General features: G+C 48.5%; 1 protein-coding gene across 1 annotated transcript in view; it reads right to left on the reverse strand.

Annotated features, from left to right (window-relative positions):
• BAZ1B (bromodomain adjacent to zinc finger domain 1B) overlaps window positions 1-19742 on the reverse strand; it is a 51420-nt gene extending 31678 nt beyond the window's left edge. Inside the window, exons 1-7 of the mRNA XM_042829912.1 lie at window positions 19601-19742; window positions 16529-16645; window positions 14351-14495; window positions 13251-13449; window positions 9495-9616; window positions 8459-8656; window positions 1345-3037 (exon numbers count right to left, since the gene is read on the reverse strand). Coding sequence (XP_042685846.1) covers window positions 1345-3037; window positions 8459-8656; window positions 9495-9616; window positions 13251-13449; window positions 14351-14495; window positions 16529-16645; window positions 19601-19713 — 2587 coding nt within the window. The 5' untranslated portion in view covers window positions 19714-19742. The remainder of the gene's footprint in view (window positions 1-1344; window positions 3038-8458; window positions 8657-9494; window positions 9617-13250; window positions 13450-14350; window positions 14496-16528; window positions 16646-19600) is intronic.
• Window positions 19743-21376: the final 1634 nt, after the last annotated feature.

Raw genomic sequence — 21376 nt, forward strand, 5'->3', positions numbered from 1 at the left:
CTCCATGGGAAAAGGGAAACCAAAGTAAAATCAGTCAGTAAGAGGTTAACTGTATGAAATACATCTATAATATATATGCATATATATAAATAAATGCAGAAAATCTGTGGGCGTGGTAAAAGCCACAGCTCACAGCACAAGAACAAAAAAAGCAAAACCCACAATATTCAGAATGTCTATGATGTGGGAGTAAGAGATCTAAGCCAGACCAGTGAGATTTATTAGTACTGCACTCAGCGAGAGACCCCTGGTCAAACAGAAACCAATCTGCAGGGGAAGCAGCACAAGGCGTGACACCTGTGAACAAGCATCAACCAAATGCCCTCTGGCTGAGCATCAAGTGAATAGTTACCAGTTTTTAATTGACACTGAGATTGATGATTGATTCTAGTGAGACTTCCAACACCTGCATCCCTTACCAGACGATCTAAAAGGTGTAATTACTTTCAGTGCAAGTTAGGGTTGTGTCCAGTACGATACTTCCCTTCAGAGCCCTGGGATATTCCATAGAATTTACCTACCCTCGATCTCTAGAACAAATATTTCCAGACTCCACTAAGGTCACATAAACCAGGCTCCATGCGAGATCTTCATCCCTCAACTATTTCACAAAGGAAATAACTCAGGTGGGGTCATGCTGTCCACTTCCATCTGTCCAAGTTTACAAAAAACCAACCAAAAGAACACCAAGCAAACCCAGAAGCACATTGCAGTGCTTCACTCTTCATATTCCACGCTCCTTAGCAAAAAGCGCTAATAGAGGCATCCCAAGTTCAGAGTAACTGGTGATTTATAGAGTCTTGAGGGGACAGCCTGCATTCATACAACTCCATTACAACTCCTTTGAAGTGAGAAACCACGAACAAAAGTTTGTTGCCCATATCCTTCTCTGAGAAGCCTGCTAGCATCAATCGGACAACATGCGTGGAGCATCTGCAGGAGCCTGCCATTAGCCAGGAGACTTCCCTGTGCAGAGTCAGAAGATCACAGAATCACAGCTGTTTAGACATTGGTTGTTTTTTCTCCCTCCTCTCCTGTCCTCCAAACAGTTTTTCTGTTCTCCAGCTTTCCTGAGTCTGACAGAATTAGAAGGTACTGTTTAAAAGATGCCCACAGGCAGAACTAAAACCAGTTATCATTTTTAACATTCCAGATTTTGAGCCACCATACAAACACCTAAAGCTTTCTCCAGCCTGTAAAGAAGAATATTTGTGTCTTTCCTTTTTCCTTTAAGCAAATTCCTTAAAGGCAGATAAAGTTTTTGGAAAGACTGTCCATTAACGTACTCTGCCTTACACCCCACCCCCAACACAGAAATACCCCAGTCTCCGTTCTTTTTCTTACCTCTCATTTGCCTTTCTTGTTGCTCCCTTTCTTTCTTGGCTTGGATAGCAAGAAGGCGTCTGCTCTTCACAGCACTGATCATATCATCAGCTTCTATTTCTACCCGGTGCTCAATTTTCACAATCTCATTTTTTTTCTTCTCGTTTCTCCCCATTGCATTTTCATCTTTCCCATTCTCCTTGTTCTTGGCCACCATTTCTTTCCGCTTCTGTTTTTCGGCTCTCTTCTTGTCGTTCTCCTCCTTCAGGATAGCGAGGCGCTCCTTCCACAGCTCGGCTGAGGCCTGCTGCTTGGCCTCTACGTGATCCTGCACCGAGTAGGTCATCAGGATCCGGTGGCAGAGCGCCCCGAGTATCTGTAATTTCTCTTCAGGAGTCAACTCGAAGAACTCCGACGTCTCCAGCTTCTCCAGAAACTCATCTTGTACTTCATTATCTTCAAAAGTCGCCGAATCCTTGCTTTCATCTACATTATCTGAGGCCTCGCTTTCCTCCTGTACGTCCGACTTGCGTAAGCACAGGCGGACCAACTCAGAAGCAGAATGCAGCGTAAGTGGTATTTCAGAGAGCTTCATCCCTAGCTCAGCATAATCTTCAGCAATTTCATCCTGCAGCAGGGTCTGCAGAAGAATGACGAGTACCCGGTTCAAGTAAAGGAAGCCTCCCTTTTCTGCACAGAGAGCTTCCATCAAGGAGACTGCTGTAATGGGATACTGAGCATCTGGCATCAGTAGCCCTGAGTAACAGCTCAGGAATTCCACAACCATGGCAACATCCCCAAAGAGCGTATTAGGAAGCCCTTCTGGAGTATCAACCAGTTTAAATGTGGGCAAGTTCTTCCCCTTGAGATCTTGGTCCTCAAATCTTCTGTTTTTTTCCAGTTTTTCCTTCATCTCCTTCTCCTTGCGCTCTTTCGCTCTCTCCTTCAGTTTCTCTTTCAGCTTTTCCCTTTTCTTCTTCAGATACTCCTTCCGCTGCTCCTCTGTCATGGTGGCCAATTTCTTCCTGTGCTCGAGGAGCTCATAGCGCTTCTGTACCAGCCCTCGTAAATCCTCAGGAAGTCGGGCACGATCCTCGTTCGAGAGCAGCCTGGCTGTTTTGGAGATGATGCAGGAGAGTGCACTTTTTTTCTCTTCCCGGTCTTTGTTCTCTTTGTAGTAGGCAATCAGATGCAGTGCTGCAGGAGGCAGCTTCTGCGGTTTGCTGGAAGACCGAGGGGTGCCTCCAGAGCTCCTGGGAGTCCTGGACACCTTGGTGGTACCTTTAGCCATGTCCAGGAGCGTCATCTGCTTCATTTTCATCTTAGGGGTCTTCAAGCCTTTCCCAGGAGACTTTGATTTCCCAGACGTTTTCTGCCCATTTAAAACCCTTTTGCCTCTCTGCTTTTTGTCCAAGGATTTGTTGCTGCCCTTTCCCAGTCGGCTCCTCTTTGGAATGTGAAAGTTAGAATCAAGTTTACCAGGCGACATGATTTTCATCATCTCTTCCAACTCCTCTTTGGGACATTTTGAGATCTTGGAGTTTTTCATCTTCAGTGGGGAGCCAATAATAGATTTCTCCAAATGCACGTGACACCACAAGGTAGGGCTCAGTGGCTGACTCAAAGATGATCCATCAGTTTTGGATTTCTTGGAAGGTTTTCTGTCAGGTGACCCAGAGCTCTTCCTCTTGGTTGAGGGGTTGAGAGTCATATACTAAGATTAAAAGAAAGGGATTTTATATTAATATTAATATATTAATATATTCCAATATTAATATTAATATTAATATTGGAAGATATATGAAGGCTCTAGATAGCTTTTACATATTTCTTCCCCGTGGGCAAGTAGCACACAGTACCTTAAGGTAACAAAGGCTTCTGCAATAGCTTTCATTACAATGCACAGCAGTCAGCAGGTTGATTATGAGATTAGCAGCTCATTCCAGAAAGTTAACATTTAACTTTGTAAAAGAAAGTATTGCATACACACACAAAAAGATTTTAAATGCTTTCCACTGCACTGCATAAAATCACTGTTTCCTCTCAAAAGGTGAATTTCAGAAGCTGTTTCACTTCAAGATTTCTTAGCAAGTCCTGTAGGGTCCAGTCTTGACTTCATCCAGGTAAAAACTGATGGAGCATAGAGGTGATGGCTAACAGCAATTCAGAGACCTGCCCTGAACTGCCTGGAAGTTTCACGATCCACATTTGCACTTTAAGGATGAGGTCACAAATGAAACTGAAGAAAGAAAATTCAATTCTGAATTCATGTAATAGAATTTTGTTTTTAAGCTGTTGAAATAATCCACCTGACAGCACACTTTCAGCATAGAACAGTTTAACCCAGAGTCAGAAACTGATTTCAGCAACTCAATTCAGTTTCAGGAATTCAGAAAGCCATTTCAATAAGAGAAAAATCAAATATCACACACTTATAAGAATATGACATTTAGGTTATGGATAAAATGACCAGAAAACAGCAGCTGAAGAGTCAAAAATTACGTAGCAATAAAAAACTCTGCAGTAGTTATCATAAAGATGGAAGCTCACAGGAAGGTACTCGTAAGAACAGACTTAGGTAAAACCAGCTCACACATGCAATCAAGATTGTCAAAAAAAAAAAAATCAGATTTTCTGGTCTCTGCATGTTCACTCTTGAAGGCCTTACTCCAATTTAAGAGTCCTCATTAGCTGTTTAGAGACTTTTTTTTTTTTTTACTAAAGATGGCACCAAAGTTGAATCTGCTTATCCAAGCATAACTTCATTCTACAAAAATGGTGTTGACTTCTCTATTGAAAGCATCCAGTGTTAACAAGTTACCGTAACTGCAAGTTAACAGATCCACAGCTCATGCTGTGTATTAAACTGCCAGTTATACAACAGTTACTTTGCCAGAACACTGGATTAAAAAGTTCTCCAATCATTTCTTGGTTTAAAATTCAATCTCCGTGCCGAGTGGGAAACATGGCAGAAGCGCCATCCTGAACCACAAAGCTAGGGGCCTCTGCAAAACACATGGAAGATGTTAGCTGTGTGCTTTTTCCCACACCAGAAGCAGACCTGGAAAGGTTAAGAAGAGTCAAGTTAGAGTACAGAACAACTTGAATTCTTAATGTGAATTCTTGTGGTGGAGCTTAGGGAAGAGGTGGAGAGGTTAAGATCCGTTAGAGACTGCGAGAGGGAGATGGACTGGTGGTGTAACTCTCTGTGAGAAACAAGCAGAGACTGCAACCTCCAGCCTGTAGTGGACTCTCTCCCTTGCCGTGGTCAAACCAAGAGAGCTGACTTGAGAGAAGAGGAATGGCAGCAGGTCCCATCTCAGTGACGCAGGCGGCGCCCTTCCCGACCAACCTCGGTTCCTCAGGTGCCTCTGAGTAACAGGTTTGAAACCCTGCAACTTGAGGGTGAGGAGGCTGAGAATGAGGTGGTGGAACAGGCGCCGAGATTTCCTAAGGAGAGGCGGTCGGCTCCACGCTTGCAGACTGCCTCTTCCAGTAAAGAAAGGAGGCTGATAGTTGTAGGAGATTCCCTTCCAAAAGGAACTGAGGGCCTGAGATGTCGACCCGACCCCACCCGGAGGGAAGTGTGCTGCCTCCCTGGGGCACGGGTCAGGGACATCTCTAGAAAGCTGCCTGGGCTTATTCGCCCATCTGACTACTACCCCTTATTGGTAGTTCAGGTTGGCAGTGATGATGCTGCCAAGAGAAGCCTAAGGGCTATCGAGAATGACTTCAAGGGTCTGGGGAGGGTACTGGACGGTGCGGGAGTGCAGGTGATCTTCTCTTCTATCCCTTCAGTGGCAGGGAAGGACACTGAGAGGATCAAAAAAAACCCTCCTCATCAATAAATGGCTTAGAGGCTGGTGCAGGCACAAGAACTTTGGTTTTTTTGACCATGGGGCAATTTACTCGGCTCCTGGTATGACGGCTGCAGATGGAGCTCACCTGTCTGCAAGGGGTAAAAGGATCCTAGCCCAGAAGCTGGCGGGCCTCATCGAAAGGTCTTTAAACTAGGCAAGAAGGGGGAAGGGGACAAAATGAGGGCTGCTGAGGTTGTGCGGGTAGTTCGAGGTTCAAAAGTGAACTTGATGGGTGGAGTTTGAAGGAATGGAGTGTGGCAGGGGAATGCTGCTTCCCTGAAGTGTCTATACACTAACGCACACAGTATGGGAAATAAACAGGAAGAGTTGGAGATCTGCGTGCGGTCACATGGCTACGATCTCATTGTGATCACGGAGACGTGGTGGGGCAGCTGGCATGACTGGAATGTTGTCATGGAGGGCTGTGTGCTTTTTAGGAAAGATCGGCCAGCGAGGTGGGGTGGTGGAGTTGCTCTTTATGTGAGAGAGCAGCTAGAATGTATTGAACTCCACCTGGGGGAGAGCGGTGTAGCAGTGGAGAGCTTGTGGGTGAGAATCAAGGGGTGGGCTGGTATGGCTGACACTGTTTGGGAGTGTGCTACAGGCCCCCTGATCAGGAGGAGGAGGTTGATGAGGCTTTCCTCAAGCAATTGGAAGCAATGTCACGATCCCAGGTGCTGGTGCTTATGAGGGACTTCAATTATCCAGATATTTGCTGGAAAAGCAATGTGGCCAGGCACGTGTGGTCCAGACGGTTCCTGCAATGTGTTGAAGACAACTTCCTGATGCAGGTGGTTGAGGAATCGACAAGGAGAGGGGTATTGATGGACCTTATTCTCACTAATAGAGAAGGGCTTGTCAGGGAAGTAAAGGTCGGGGGCAGCTTGGGTTGTAGTGACCACGAGATGGTGGAGTTCAAGATCCTGAGTGGAAGAAGTAAAGCAAAAAGTAGGATTGCTACCCTGGACTTCAGGAGAGCCAACTGCGATCCCATGGGCTAGGGTGTTGGAAGGCAAAGGGGCCTGTGAGAGCTGGTCGACATTTAAGCAGCTCTTCTTCCAAGCTCAGGATCAGTGCATCCCTGTGAGGAAATCGGGAAAGGGTGGCAGGAGAGCTGTGTGGATGAGCAAGGAGCTCATGCGCAAACTCAAAGGAAAGAAGGCCCATGAAATGTGGAAAAAGGGTCTGACTACTTGGGAAGAACACAGGAATGTTGTCAGGGCCTGCAGGGATGCGACGAGGAAGGCTAAAGCCCACCTGGAATTAAATCTGGCAAAGGGGATAAAGGATAATAAAAAAGGCTTTTTTAATTACATTAACAGTAAAACGAAGACTAGGGAGAATGTGGCTCCCCTGCTAAGTGACGGGGGTGTTCTGGTAACGGGGGATGCTGAGAAGGCAGAGATACCGAATGCTTTCTTTGCTTCTGTCTTCAGTGAAAAAGCTCCCCCTCGGGAATCCGAGACCCTGGAGGTTAGAGAGAGGGTCTGGGGAATGGAAGACCTCCCTGCAGTCAGGGAAGAGTGGTCCGAGAGCGCCTAGGCAACACCAATGTTCACAAATCTATAGGACCCGATGGGATGCATCCACAGGAGCTGAGGGAGCTGGCAGAGGTGATTGCTGAGCCGTTTTCGGTCATCTTTGAGAGGTCTTGGAGGACTGGGAGGTGCCTGAAGACTGGAGGAGAGCCAATGTCACTCCAGTCTTCAAAAAGGGCAAGAAGGAAGAGCCAGGCAATTATAGGCCAGTCAGCCTCACCTCTGTCCCTGGAAAGGCGATGGAACAGTTTGTGCTGGATGTCATCTCCAGACAACTGGGAGAAAAGGAGGTTATCAGGAGTAATCAGCATGGGTTCACCAGGGGGAGGTCGTGCTTGACCAACCTGGTAGCCTTCTATGATGTTGCCTCTGGCTGGGTGGATGGGGGGAGAGCAGTGGATGTAGTCTACCTTGATTTCAGCAAGGCATTTGATACTGTCCCCCACAACATCCTTATAACAAAACTGAGGAAGTGTGGGATAGATGAGTGAACAGTGAGGTGGGTTGAGAACTGGCTGAGTGGCAGAGCGCAGAGGGTCGTCGTTGGTGGTGCAGAGTCCGGTTGGAGGCCTGTAAGCAGTGGTGTTCCTCAGGGGTCGGTGCTGGGTCCGGCCTTGTTCAACATCTTCATCAATGACCTTGATGAGGGGACAGTGGCCACCCTCAGCAAGTTTGTGATGATACGAAGTTGGGAGGATTGGCTGACAGCCTGAAGGCCGTGCTGCCATTCAGCGAGAGCTGGACAGGCTGGAGAGCTGGGCAGAAAAAAAACCGGATGAGGTTTAACAAAAGCAAGTGTAGAGTCTTGCATCTGGGGAGGAATAATTCCATGCACCAGTACAGGTTGGGGGATGAGCTGCTGGAGGGGAGCTCTGCGGAGAGGGAGCTGGGTGTCCTGGTGGATGACAGGTCGGCCATGAGCCAGCAGTGCCCTTGTGGCCAAGAGGGCCAGTGGCATTCTGGGATGCATTAAAAAGAGCGTGGCCAGCAGGTCAAGGGAGGTGATCCTCTCCCTCTACTCTGCCCTGGTAAGGCTTCATCTGAAGGACTGTGTCCAGTTCTGGGCTCCCCAGTACAAAAAAGACAGGGATCTCTTGGAAAGTGTCCAGCAGAGGGCCATGAAGATGATGAGGGGCCTGGAGCATCTCTCCTATGAGGAAAGGCTGAGTGAACTGGGTCTGTTCAGCCTTGAGAAAAGAAGACTGAGAGGGGACCTGATCCAGGTCTATCAGTATCTAAGGTGTGGGAGGCAGAATGGCGAGGCCGGACTCTTTTCAGTGGTGAGTGGAGACAGGACAAGGGGAAATGGCTGGAAACTGCAGCATAGGAAGTTCTGCACCAATGTGCGCAAGAACTTCTTTACAGTGAGGTGACGGAGCACTGGAACAGGCAGCCAAGGGAGGTGGTGGAGTCTCCTTCTCTGGAGATGTTCAAGACCTGCCTGGATGCCGACCTGTGCGACCTGGTGCAGGGAACCTGCTTTGGCAGGGGGTTGGACTCTATGATCTCTGGAGGTCCCTTCCAACCCCTACAATTCTGTGATTAATGTGGACCACTGCTTTAGACAACTAAAGCGCGTCACTCCATACAGATGTCATAGATGACAAGAGCAGGGCATCTGCTCTGTAGGCCTCTTGAATTTCAGCTCAGGAGTAGCAGAACCAAACCAGCATGCTGAGAACTGGTTTTGTCATCCATTCCCCACCTTCCGAAGGAGATAGTTTTAGGAACTCTTACCTTATGCGGGTCAAGCAAGAAGTCACTAAATTTGCTGGGGAGAGAATATTTCTTCACCAGCTCATCCTCCACCACCCACGGGGCGTTCTCACCGATGCCAGCGCGCAGCGCGTTGTGCCGGATGAAGTACCTCAGGATCTCCTTGTTGGGAGGACGCTCCGTACGGACCAAGCTGTCTGCTGGCACATTGCTGATGATCTTGGAGATAAGCACACATGCTGTTAGCATCTAACATCTAGGCACATGACAGACAGACATCACATGGCTAAAAGGAGCACGGGCTGGTACACTGCCTCATGTCCACAAACTATTACACAAAGACTCAGAAACAGAACTGAGATACCTAATAGAGACGAGTAGGGGACTCAGTTAGCCAAAAAATCCTTAGAAGTATTATTTTATGTTACAGACTTCTTGCCAAAGCCCATTGCTTTACTTGGCAACTACAGAAGTCTCTGACCTTTCCTCACACATGCTTGCTACTAACCTAGAAGCTTTTACATGTTAGTGTTTGTTTTGTCTCGATTTCTGCCCTGATACCAGACTCTGCAAACAGTACTCATTAAGCTGAAGTCAGTGCTGCCTCCATCAAAATGGCAAACAGATGACAAAAAGCATGCAGCAGTGATGCAGCTACGCAGAGCTTCCACAAGCACAGTTCCCTGTGATGCTCAATGAGGTTCTGTTAGAACAAAAGCAGCTGCTCCTGCTCGCAACTATCAGCACCCCAGCCCTCACCACGTTTCATTCACAGCCTGACTGCAGGTGAGCCAGGAAACAGCAGCATCTCTAAAGCCAGTGCAGCACTGTCTCAGCTCTGTGTAGTACCAGGGGATTGTCACGTCTCCACACACAAAACCAAACTACATATAGGAACAGTGAGACTAGTCAGCCCTGCTGGTAACTGCAGACATCTTGCCTCCAACACCAACTCCATCAGGAAGTATTATGCCATATTACATACACTACCTATAGATTATTAAACTGAGCTTCCATGCTCATGTTATAAGAGGAAGGATTCAAGCAGTCATCTCACCTTGTCTTCATTTTTCAGCTTGACATCATACTTGTGGGGCAGGAATTTTGGTGGAACCCACTTTCTTTCTTCCTTTTTCAAAGAAGTAGGAAGCTTCCGAGGAGACCGACGTGCTCGATCATCTGATAAACCAAGATAAGACACTAAGTGTCTCAGTGTTAGACTTCTAAGAAGTTAAAGAACTCTGATGTTAACTGGAGCTGTGCACCCTCACCACCCACACAGTGTTTGGTTAAAAGTCCCCAGATTAGTTTTCAGAAACATTCGTAAGACAGAGGCAGAAAGGGAAATCCCAAAATAGGTGTGAAATCAGTGACCACACCTGTTTTCAAGGAGCATAAAGGACTACTAGCACTACTTAAACTCATCTCCTTAAGGAAGCCAAGCTGCAACTACTTCTGAAGAGGCAGAAAAGTCATATGAAGTTTACAAATTGACACTAGGTTTTATGATCTAACTGGCAACCTGCTTAGCTGGCTGCTGCTTAGCCAACTGGCTCTGTCATAACATATTTCAAATAATTCTACTGCATAATTCTATTACAGGAGTTTAATTTGAAGTCAGTAATTCACTTCCCTGGTCACTAAGCGACTTCCAGCTATGCGCTACCGTGCATGTGAGCTAGTTTAGCTGTGGATTTTAAATATATTCATACAACTTCCCTAAATCACTCTCAGGAGAGATGTAATTGCAAGAGCACAAAGGAATCACATCTCCTCGCCAGCTGACACCAGGCCTATTGTTTCCACATTCAGGTCGCACATTTCATCACTCAAGACAAAAACCCAAGCTTATTGAACAAAGCAATCCCCAGATGTTTTTCACACTTGTGGCTATGACTCAATGAAAGCACTAAAGTAGGCCTGACAGATGAAAATAATTGCCTGCTAAGTATAGACAGAACACAAGTTATAAGATGCTAGATTAAGTCAGATTTTCTAATTTGCGTGTCACACATTAAGTCCTACAGCATTTAAACTTCAGCAGTGTATATATAAACTGCAGCTTATGTATATCACAACCAATTTCTGCCACCCATCTCCTCCAAAAATCAGGAGGCTCGGTAAGGTAACAGACCACAGATGCCAGGGGCTGCCTGCACCATCCACATAAACACGTAGTTACTTCCTGCCTTCGCCATGTACTCCACACAATGAAGGTTCAATTCTGTTCCAAGTGCTACTCATTACAGAGGTTCTGAGTAAACAAAAAAAGCACCCTGAGTTTTGTAATAGTACGCATGAAAAGCGACTCATCAGCTCCCCACAAGCCTTGACTTCGACCTGCTGTTGTTCCGCATTTGTATTAGAAGTCTCGGTAAGTTAACAAACACCAAATCATGTTTTTTCACTCAACAGCACACTGGAAGCTGCACACAAGACACTTCAAGTTGTGTAAAGGATCTGCTTTTAGAAATCTGGTTCAGTGTCCTAACTGGCAGTGCTCTCTCTGCTGCAGATGTGTACCACACATGACAGACTTGTGCCTACAGTTAACATGGCACTGCTCGGTCCTGGCTCTGACTACGAAGGACTTGGCCACACACCACTCTGCAATAGGCCTGCAAGTGACCTCTCTATGATTTAATACCTAAATTCTAGAAATAGGCATAACTGAATTGCAGCTCACCAAACAGCAGCTGGAAATCCAAGAGAAGATGGCAATAAATCACTACACACTCCTTCCTGAAGTTATTTTTATAAAATGCATACCTTAAGTACATTTTTTGATGCATTGTACTGGAACAAAGCTTACATCAGCCACACTCCTAGAACCTTACAAAACACCCACGTGTTGTTGTCTCCTATTCATCAGTTATTTTAGATTTTCCAAAGCAGTGTTAGCTCTATGTACAGCTCAAGCTGCAGAACTTGCCTTCAGGAGCTCATCATCCACGTTCAGGAAAAGCTAGCCTTTCGGTTCTGCAGACTTCCCAGATTTCACTCCCTAAGCAACTAAAGACACAAAGCTACTTTAGACTGCACATCTGACAATAATTCCTGTATGCAGCTGCATTTTTTTTCCCCAACATAAGCACCATAATCTCCCAATCAAGGAAACCGAAGCTGTCTTTCAACAGAATCTGCAAGTTTGACATCAGTGAAACACTTGGGTTAACTGTGCCCCCTGCTGAGCTCAGAGAACAACACAGTCCCACAACAGGCAGTGACGCAAAGCCTCAGCATTCACTCTTGTTCAGTGACCTCAACACACATCAACAGTGGTTCAAATATGTAACACGGGAAAGAAAAAGTGCAAGTAAGCATGGCGAGGTGACCCACAGAGGTTATATGCTGTCTCCTGCAGCTGCAGTCAAGGGAGCACTGCAGGATTGGGGTCTTCATTACTTCTGCAAAAGTATGCTGTAAAAATACAACATTATTGTAACAGACTGTGGGATACATCTTTCGGAATGAGTTGACGCCTATGGACAATGTTCTGTTACAACCTGGGACGTAAAAGCATAGCATTACATACCTTTTAATAAAGGCCTACATACAAGAAGAGCTGGAGCGCTCACTGCTTCTAGTGATTATGGTATGAGACAGCCGGCAGGGTTTATCTTCTACAGAAAGGGAAGGACAACCCCACTTTACCAGGGGGCAACTTAAGGCAGGTCAAACGTGAGCCATGGCCTGAGAAAGGTGCAGGGATCCCTGCTCCACCATAGAGATGTGCCACGCTGCACAGCAACACTGCCAGCCTGCACAGGACTGCAGCTGAACGCAGCTGGTTGGAGCACCACACACCACTGAGCAAATTATCACAGCGGTCCTTATGAAAGACCTCAGCCCAAAAAAGCTGCTGTAAATCAAAACAGTTTGTAACTTTTTCCAGTACAAATCAGAAACAGTTGACAATTACTAAGCCCAGAAGAGAGCTTGGAACAACTTGTATTCTGCTCCTGATTCCACAGCTAGCTTGCTGCGCTGCCTTCGAGCTCCCCCTACTCTGTACCAGAGGAGGCTGTACACCTTTCTTAGATGCTGGACTGACTACTTACAACAAGGAAGCAGCTTATTGCATCTCTTTGTCTTCAAAATTCAGCCTATCCAGATTATTAATATGCTACGGATTTTCTTGGCTTGGGTTAACAAACACTTCCGTATCTGTTAAACAGTATTAGAATTCCACTTTCAAGAAGTTATACAGGAGATTAAACTATTTTGTTGGTTTTGTTTGCTTCTTTTCTTTCAGTCAAAACTTTTCAGATTCAAGATTTGGACATCCTCTGCTTTATCCACAGCAAGGAGAAACAGATACAAGATCAGGGAACAATACTTGAAAGCACACCTTACCTTGAACCCTTAGGAAAGAGTTTGGTATGTACGTTTCTGCAGGAACTTTGGCTCATCATTTGAAAACTGGAGTGGGGAAAACCCAATGTTTGCTTTTTATGTCAAATGGGGAACATGAAAAAAAGAGCTTGTCTGATAGCAGAAAGAAAACGAGAACTCGCATCTGATCACAGAATGACAGAGGTGGTTTTTCAAAGGATGGAACAGGGATATGGCAGCAGAATTTTATGATTCTGCATCAACTTCTGAGTTCCCCTCACCCTTTTCAGTGCACTTGTTATACTTTCAAACCTTACATGTTCCACATGTAGCATTCTGCACTGCACCTTTGGAATACAGAATGGCTTCCATTTTCAAATAAGCGAGGCAACAGCACTGATGCCACCACTAACAAAGACAATTTCAGGACCCTGATTACACAAGCTGTTCCCTGGTGGCATGCTGTTTTACTACTTACTCATACTTTCCTTCCTGTTGTCTTCCTCCTTCAGGATAGACTCCTTCTGATTGTCCTGGGCTGCCTGGCTGGAATTCTCTTTATCACTGGATGGGGAATCGCAGGCTCCTTCAGATTTCTTTTCAGAGGCCTCTTCATCAACTTTCTCCAGGGGATGTATTTTCACAACTTTCACAGGCAGCATTTTCTCCTTACCGACCTGCATCAGATTATCAACAAAAGTAAGCTTGAGCAAGACCTGTGAATGAGTTCTAATGCTATGAAAAGGCAGAAAGAAGTCACCCCACCGAATAGACAAACAACTCACAATAAATAAATGGGCTTCTAAACTGTGGTTTGGCAAAACACTTAATGGACGCCTGACTGAGAGAAGCTCATCATCTCTGTCATGAAACAACTGCAAGCTTTCCCCTCCTACTCCTATCAGGACACTTTGTACAAATTCTTAAGAACAAGAACTGCCAACCCACAAGTTTCTCCAGCATTTCACAATGCTGCTTTCTCAGTCTAAGGAAGGAGTTACTTTGGTAGCTCCAAAAGAGGTCCTAAACAGATTGTTAGCAGAAAGCTGTTTTTCGTCACTTTCCCTAGTTTAAATGAGCCTGAGTTCTTCCCATTAATCCTTGTTTCAGAGGGGTTTTTCTAATTATCAGAACATCACTAAATACATCCAAGCTGTTGACTTCAATCCATACCAGTTTAAGACTCCCACTTCTGGGAACACGTTACGTGAAAAGGCCACAGCAGATTATGAACTGTAACCTCTTCCAATTAAAACAAATACGAATTATTGTATATATTTAAATATATACACACAGAGCATCACACACTTCAGCCGATAACAAAGGTATCCTCACTTTCCCCACACACACGCAAGTCAGTCCTTCTCAGGACATCAGTGTGGTGCATCCATACACTTCTGTTTATGGAACTGCTCTGCATTTGAGAGCAGTGCTGCCCCCGGGCTTCCATAGAACAGAAATTCTCACCACCTTTCTGATAACACAAGTGACTGATCTATCCTTTCCCACTCCTGCCTTTAGATATCCCAGATCGGCTCTGTGCAAAAGCAGGGGATCAAATAGAAAACACATCCGTACCTCAAGATCACACTCCTCTCCCACTGCAAATTTGGTCATGATCTCCACCCAAGCTGCATCCACCAGCTTCTCCAAAGATACGGTGTTGTGGTGAACTATTTCCAGCACCGGTTTCTCATACCAGATGGGGAACTCCTCCTTCAAGCTGAGCGAGGGCATAAGAAGCTTTCGTTATTCAGGGAATAAAAGCCAAAATGCAAAGCAGTCTCCCATTTCACAATTCCAGCAGCAGCCACAGCCAGCACAATGTTCCAAGCAGAAGCCACACTGGAATGCAGAGACAGTTTTTTCATGCGCTGCCCTGTGTGACCAGCCCACGAAGTGTTAATTGGCACAACAACACTAATTGTACTTGTCCTTCCCAGAAGGAACGCTGAAGGGGGTTCTGGGAAGAGCAGCACTGCTGGTAAACCCTTTCCTGCTGGTAATTATTGCCTCCTGAACTGATGTTAAATATACACCAAGATCTTGTCATTATTCTGGGACCTGTTCAAAACTGTTGCTTCCTACAAACCATAAGATGATGCTGGTAAACACTGAGAGCTTCCTGCTTCCTAAACCCTGGCCCTACGCACTCCAAACACAACAAAGAAAGCAAAGGCAGGCTTACACAATCTCATCTTTCCACAGGAAAACATTCTGTGTTTCATCATGTCAAGATTCTACAACTTTTTCAGAAGAGACAAAAAACTGTTACAAGTTCACTTATTCTTGAACCAGTCAAGTCCAGGAACTGACAGGGTACTGAGAAGTGCACTGTGGAAAGCTCTCCGAGCTGCAGAAAGTCAGATCTGTGTCACGTTACTGCAAGAAGGCACAAAATGCTCTGCTTTTTCCAAAACCCTTTCAGCTTCCTCTGCTGTTTGCTGTTCTGCAACTGCCACCAACAGATTGATCCCCTCAGCAAACTAAACAATCTCGTTCTTTTTCCTGTCAGCAGCCACTAAACAGCTTTTAGACCCATTTAGAGACACACAAAATTTCATCAAATCCTTTTTTCCGCCGACATTCAGAGATGCTGCAGCTAGAGTTATCGACAAACCTTTCAGTCACACTTTGGTCCTTTTTGGTTTTTTTTTTTTTTTTCCCCCTCCAAAGTGCCTAGCCAATCCAACCTCACCACCCAACAGACCACAACCTTTGCCAGCTGCACGCCCTCCTCTTGAGCACAAACACAGGTGAGGAAGGTGACAGCAGCACTTCAAGCTCCACTGAAATAAGGACCAGCAGGAAATAGGTCTCCTATTCATTGCCTTTAAGAACGTGTTTAAACCTTAAATTATGGGGCATTTCTCCTCAAGGTGAAGCTATCAACTCCTCCACCAACCAATCAGGAATTTGCACTCTTCGCCAAGAGACACAGAAGTTCTCCTGCCTTGGTGGTACCACTATCTGCCCTGTTTGAATCCAGGTAAAAAAAAAGTCACAAATTTAAGTAATCAGTTTGCAGAACAGAGAAACAAGCCCTTCGTCTGGCATCATTCATACAGTTTATTTCATGAGTACCAAACTACAGATGTGACTTCAGCCACGGGCAAGTACCTTCACAGACAATTCCCCTGTGGCTCTAGGGCCATGCTGGATCTCGACCAAAGACTCAGGGCGATGCTGAGCACTGCAGGGGCAAGCTGGGGACACATGAGCAAGGAGGAACACTGTTGGTCTGAACAAAGTAATTGTTCTTGCTGTTCTCCCTTTGTTCTCTATCATTTCAAGTAGAATGAATGCCCAAACACTTACTCCAGAACAGCTGAATGACCAATTCCACCACAGATCTGTTAAAAATAATTACAGCTGCAGATCTCACTGATACAAAATGCTCCAACATTTAAAAAACATTTTAAAAAAATAGAGCATCTTGCTCTATTTTTACATCAGGATTTTTTTCCCCTCACTACAAAGGACTCCCATTACTCAGGGAGCTTTAAAACACAACAAATACATACACTGAGCTATTTGAGTTCAGTAACACCAAGCTACAGCAAAGTACCTTACTGTCCTGTTTTAGCAACAGCATCAAGTTCAGATATTTTGCTTTTGACTCCAGAAGCCCCAGACCTCAAGCCAGGCAGCAGGAAGGCAGCTACCTCCCCGTCCAGCACCCACACCTCCCTGCACACCCCCTGCTCTGCCCCAGTGCCCACACACAGGCACATACCAGCTCTGCAGGGTACTCACAGCTCAGCAACTTCCTGCTCCTCCTCCCAGGCCTCTTTGTGTGTCAGCTGGCTGCTTCCTGTGCTCTTGCACGTCCATATTCGCTCGCTGTATCGCTCCAACCGCGCTTCATACTCCCTGTAGCAGCAGCAGCTCAGGAAAACAGGAGTTATGCAGTAGGCACCACCACAATAGCACGAAACAGTCTTATTCAATTAGACTCTTTCTGTCTGAGTGCATAAAGGCCGCATTACAGCAAGGTTTGGCCCTGCATCTCTGCTGCACTAAATCTGAATGCTTTCAGACCAGGAACTACCAGAGCTCTCCACAGCCTGTCCTCTTCTGCGCTGCCCTACGGAAACTGCACGCCACCAACCAAGCTGAAGAATGCACCAGGAAATACGTGTGGCTGAGCACTTCTTGGGTCTGATGAGACTCCAGCTTTCCCAGGCAGACTTGTGGGGAAGCAGCCCCGGCACCACAGGCACATGGAAGAGGCACAGAAGGACCCTCACCACCTGCCCACCCACTGGCAACTGCAGCTCCGTGCCTTATGGGGTCACACACATACATGAAGCTTTCTACAGACTGCACGGAAACAACCATCAGATGCAAACAGAGGCAGAGCAGCTCCCAGCTCCCTCCTGCACTGCGCATCCCTCTGCTCCTCCTGCACGCTGCAGGCACATGACCACCCACCCTGCTGCCACAGGACGAGCACAAAGGCAAACAGCAGCAGAATGTTTTTGTAAATTCGCTATAGCTCAAACTTTCCACTACATGCACACTGCCCGCCCTTTCCACTCGGACTGGAAAGAAGCGCGGTGCACTTCAGACCATGCAGCAGGTCTGGCGTGGGGCTACACGTGGGATGTGCCAGCAGCACAGAGCCAGAGCTGCCACAAACCTCATAAATAACCAACCGTGGACACAGCTCCGTGCAGTCAATCCCCAGAAAGCCGTAACGCACACGCTGCATGAAACTAGCTATCTACAGATTGTATCACAGCAATGATCGCTTACATGTTTGTCGAAAGCCAGAGAACAAAACCAAATTAAAAACAAGAGACTGTGTCAAAGAAAAATGTTTTAAAGCAAACAAGCTGGCCACTGTACAGGAGGAGCACTAAGCAGACAGTTCACTCCTTCGTGGGTTAGTGAAACTCTCCCAGAAATGAGTGCCAGCTCCAAAATAGCTTAATTGTGTCATAATTGGCCCCACATGTACCAGCTAAAGGGGCAAACTCCCAGGAGTGTATTTAGGAAGCACAGTTCCCAAGGTGGCAGGCAAAGCTTGCTACAATTACTGAGCATGGCACCGTAATCTTTTAGCACTGCCATCCTTCAGGCAGATCTAAACTGGATGATACTGCACTGAAGATGTAAACTATAGTCTTCAACATGCGCACAAAACGCAGCCTGATCGGTATTTTTCTCTGCTGCTCACAGCACAAACTGAAGATGGGTGCAACAGCAGCAGGTTTTGCCTGGGAAGAAAAGCAGCAGTGCTCCCAGAACAGACCCTGTGGGTGCTTTGCTCAGCACAGCCATGCCAGCTCAGGGTCACAGGGTCAGCCCTGGCGACCACATGCTCTCACACTGCCTGACTGGTGTCACACACAGCAGCCAACACGCTCAGGGAGATAAGCTGGTCAACGGAACTCTGTATTTTGACACGAAGCCCTCAGCACACGTACACACACACACACACACACACACACACACACACACACACACACACACTTGGCTTTTCCAGGTGCATGACGAAGTAACAGGACAAGCCCATCCCACGCACAACACGGGGAGCATTTATCTGCTCTGCAGCCCACGTGATCCCAGCAGTCCCTTCAGAGCTCCAGCAGCAAGGAGCCCATCTCCAGATGCCGGCACTTCGTCCACACTACGCTCGCTCACTCTGGGCACCGTGGGCTTCACCTGACACCAGGGACCATGGGCAGCACGGCTCCTCTTAATGAGTTTGCAGGGGTATGGCTGCAGAAGGAAGCCACAAGGAAACACTACAGCCAAATAAATCCCCAATCCACTCTACCCACTTGCCCAGTGCCCTCAGACACCTGAACGCTCAGTCACAAGACAGGTGCGTCTACTCACATTTACCAGACAATGCCACAACACCCCTATTTTTCTTCACCCTATTCTACAGCTGCAAGTTCTGAAGAGCCTTACTAAAGAGCGCTGTGCCCTTCCCTGGAGGTGCTCAAGGCTGGATGGGGCTCTGGGCAGCCTGGTCTACTATTAAACGTGGAGGTTGGTGGCCCTGTCTGTGGCAGGGGAGATGGAGATCCATGGTCCCTGAGGTCCCTTCCAACCCGTTCTCCGATTGTGTGAACCCACTGCCATGCACACACCTCACTCATGGACCTGCACCACAGGAGCCCGCACAGAGCAAGTGCTGATTCACTGCTCCTCCAGCTGGGGAAAGCCGGGGCCAACAGAAGCAACCTGCCCTCACTAGGCAACACCTCCATGCAGCCGACACTCCTTTGCATTCTTCCTCCTCTTCTCTCTTCCACCTCTGGCCTAGCTTCCATCGCACACATCGCCAGCAGAGTACGGCACAAACCCGGCGTTAGTTTCTCTTTTTAGCCCCGTGACGTCTCTCTGGCGACGTGAACTTTCCAGAAGGCGCAGAGCCGGCAGCCCCGCTGCTCCCCACGAGCCGGAGCTGCGGCCCCGCTCAGAGCTGCGCCCGGGGGCCGGGGCTGTCCGACAGCGACAGGAATTGAACTCCTCCAGATCCTTCTCGCCCGCTTCCTCGCGGAGAATGAGTGCGGGTGGTTTTTTTGTTTTTTTTCCCCCCCCCCCCAAATTTTTTTTGGTTTTTTTTTGGCAGCTTTTTCAGTCGTAAACGGAATGTCTGAACCGCCAAGAGCTGCGGGACCTCCATCCCCGGCGGGGGCAGCCGGGACCCCAAACCCCGCAGGAGCGCAGCTGTGCCCCACGCCGCCCCACGAGGACCGCCAGCCCCTTTGTTCCGCCCGGCCCGACCTCCCGGTGCTCCCCCCGCACCCACTGCCGTTCAGCCGCCCGCCCCGCTCCTCCCCCCTCCGCCCGCCCCGGCCGTGAGGATACTCGCGGGTGCGGAAAGCCTCCTGCGTGTGCGGGACGATGAAGCGCTCCCCCGGTTCCCCAGGCGGCAGCGGCTTGGCCAGCGGGAAGGGCTTGCGGCCCAGCAACGGCGCCATGGCGGCGGCAGCCGCCGGATCCGCGCGGTGACGCCGGGCCCGGGCGGGAGGATTGAAAAATGGCGGGAGATTCCCCTCCCCCTGCCGGGCGGGCGGCGGGCCCGGCCTGCCCGCGCGCACCCCAACCCTCCCGCCGCCCCGCGCCACCCGCCCTCTCGCCGCCCCGGTAGCCTATTGGAGGATGGCCGGGGCCGCCGCCTTTCGATTAGTCGACGGATCCGCCAATCGCGCCTCCTCGCCCCGCCCGCCAGTGCAGCAAGCTGCCTTGCGCCGCGCGAAAGGTGAGAGGTCGCGTTATGTAAGTGGCGGGGAGCGCGGCGCCATTTTGTGGCTCCGTTATCCGCCCGCCCACTCCCCGCGGCGGCCAATCGCGGCGCGTCGCCGCCCCCCCGCCTATCCGGGTACCGCGGCGCGGCCGGGCGCCGGGCTTTGTCCTCCGCGTTCGGCTCCTACCCTCCCCCGCCCTCCCCCCTTGCCTCGCGGCGCTTGAAGGGGCCGCGGCGCGTGGGGCATTGTGGGAAGGTGACGGCCTCACAGCGAGGTTGGTGCTCGTGTCGGTGTGGAGCTGTGTGGCTTTGCGCCCGTTGACCCTCGTCCTGTCCCTGCCTGGCCCCGTCCGTTTGACTCCTGCCCATTACAGGCACTGATCGCCCCTCAGCCTTTCTCCGCGTGAACAGCCCAGGGCTCTCAGCCTTTCCTCATAAGGGAGATGCTCCAGGCCCTGACCAGCCCTCCTCTGGGCTCTCTGCAGCAGTTCCCAGTCTGAGCTGAGGAGCAGAACTGGACACAGTGCTATGGATGTTCCCTGCACAGGGCAGAGCAGAGGGGAGGATGACCTCTCTGCCTTGTTGGCCGTGCTGCATGTGGTGCACCCCAGGACACCATTGGCCGTCTTGCCACCAGGATGCACCGCTGGCTCATGTCAGCCTGGTGGCCATGAGGACCCCTAAGTCCTCTGCAGAGCTCCTCTCCAGCAGCTCAGCCCTTGCCCTATACTGATGTGTGGGGTTATTCCTCCCACGTGTAGCACCTACACCTGCCCTTGTTGAACCTCATCAGGTTCCTCTCCACCCAACTCTCAGCCTACCCAGGTCTCGCTGAATGGCAGCACGGCCTTCTGATGTGTCAGCTGTTCATCCCAGTGTTGCATCATCAGCAAATTTGCTGAGGACGCACTCTGTCCCTTCATCCAGGTCACTGATGAGGGTATTGAACAAGACTGGGCCCAGCACCAACCCCTGGAGAACACTGCTGGTTACAGCCTCTGACTGCACTCTGTGTCACCAATCGCAGCTCTCTGAGCTCTGCCACTCAGCAGTTCTGCATCCATCTCACTGTCTGCCTGTCTATCCCACAGTTCCTGAGCTTCATTACAAGGATATTTGTGGGAGACAGTGTAAAAAGCCTTGCTGCAGTTGAGGTACATGGCATGCACCACCTCCCCTCATCTCCTCAGCCAGTGATGACATCATTCCATTGTGCATCTCCTCTGAAAAAGCACTGCATGAAACATGGGAGTTAGTGCTTTGTTGTAATGGTTTCCTCCAGCACTGAGAGAACAGCAACTAACAGCAAGGGTTCCCTCATCTTCAACTTGCAAGCCTTCAGCCAAAGCACTCAGAGGTAAAGTGTTCCCTGTATGCCAGCATCTGGGGCTCTAATC

This window comes from Centrocercus urophasianus, unplaced genomic scaffold, assembly GCF_019232065.1.
Source record: "Centrocercus urophasianus isolate 14NV4802_14NV808 unplaced genomic scaffold, USGS_Curo_1.0 seq_33, whole genome shotgun sequence".
NCBI classification, from domain to species: domain Eukaryota; kingdom Metazoa; phylum Chordata; class Aves; order Galliformes; family Phasianidae; genus Centrocercus; species Centrocercus urophasianus.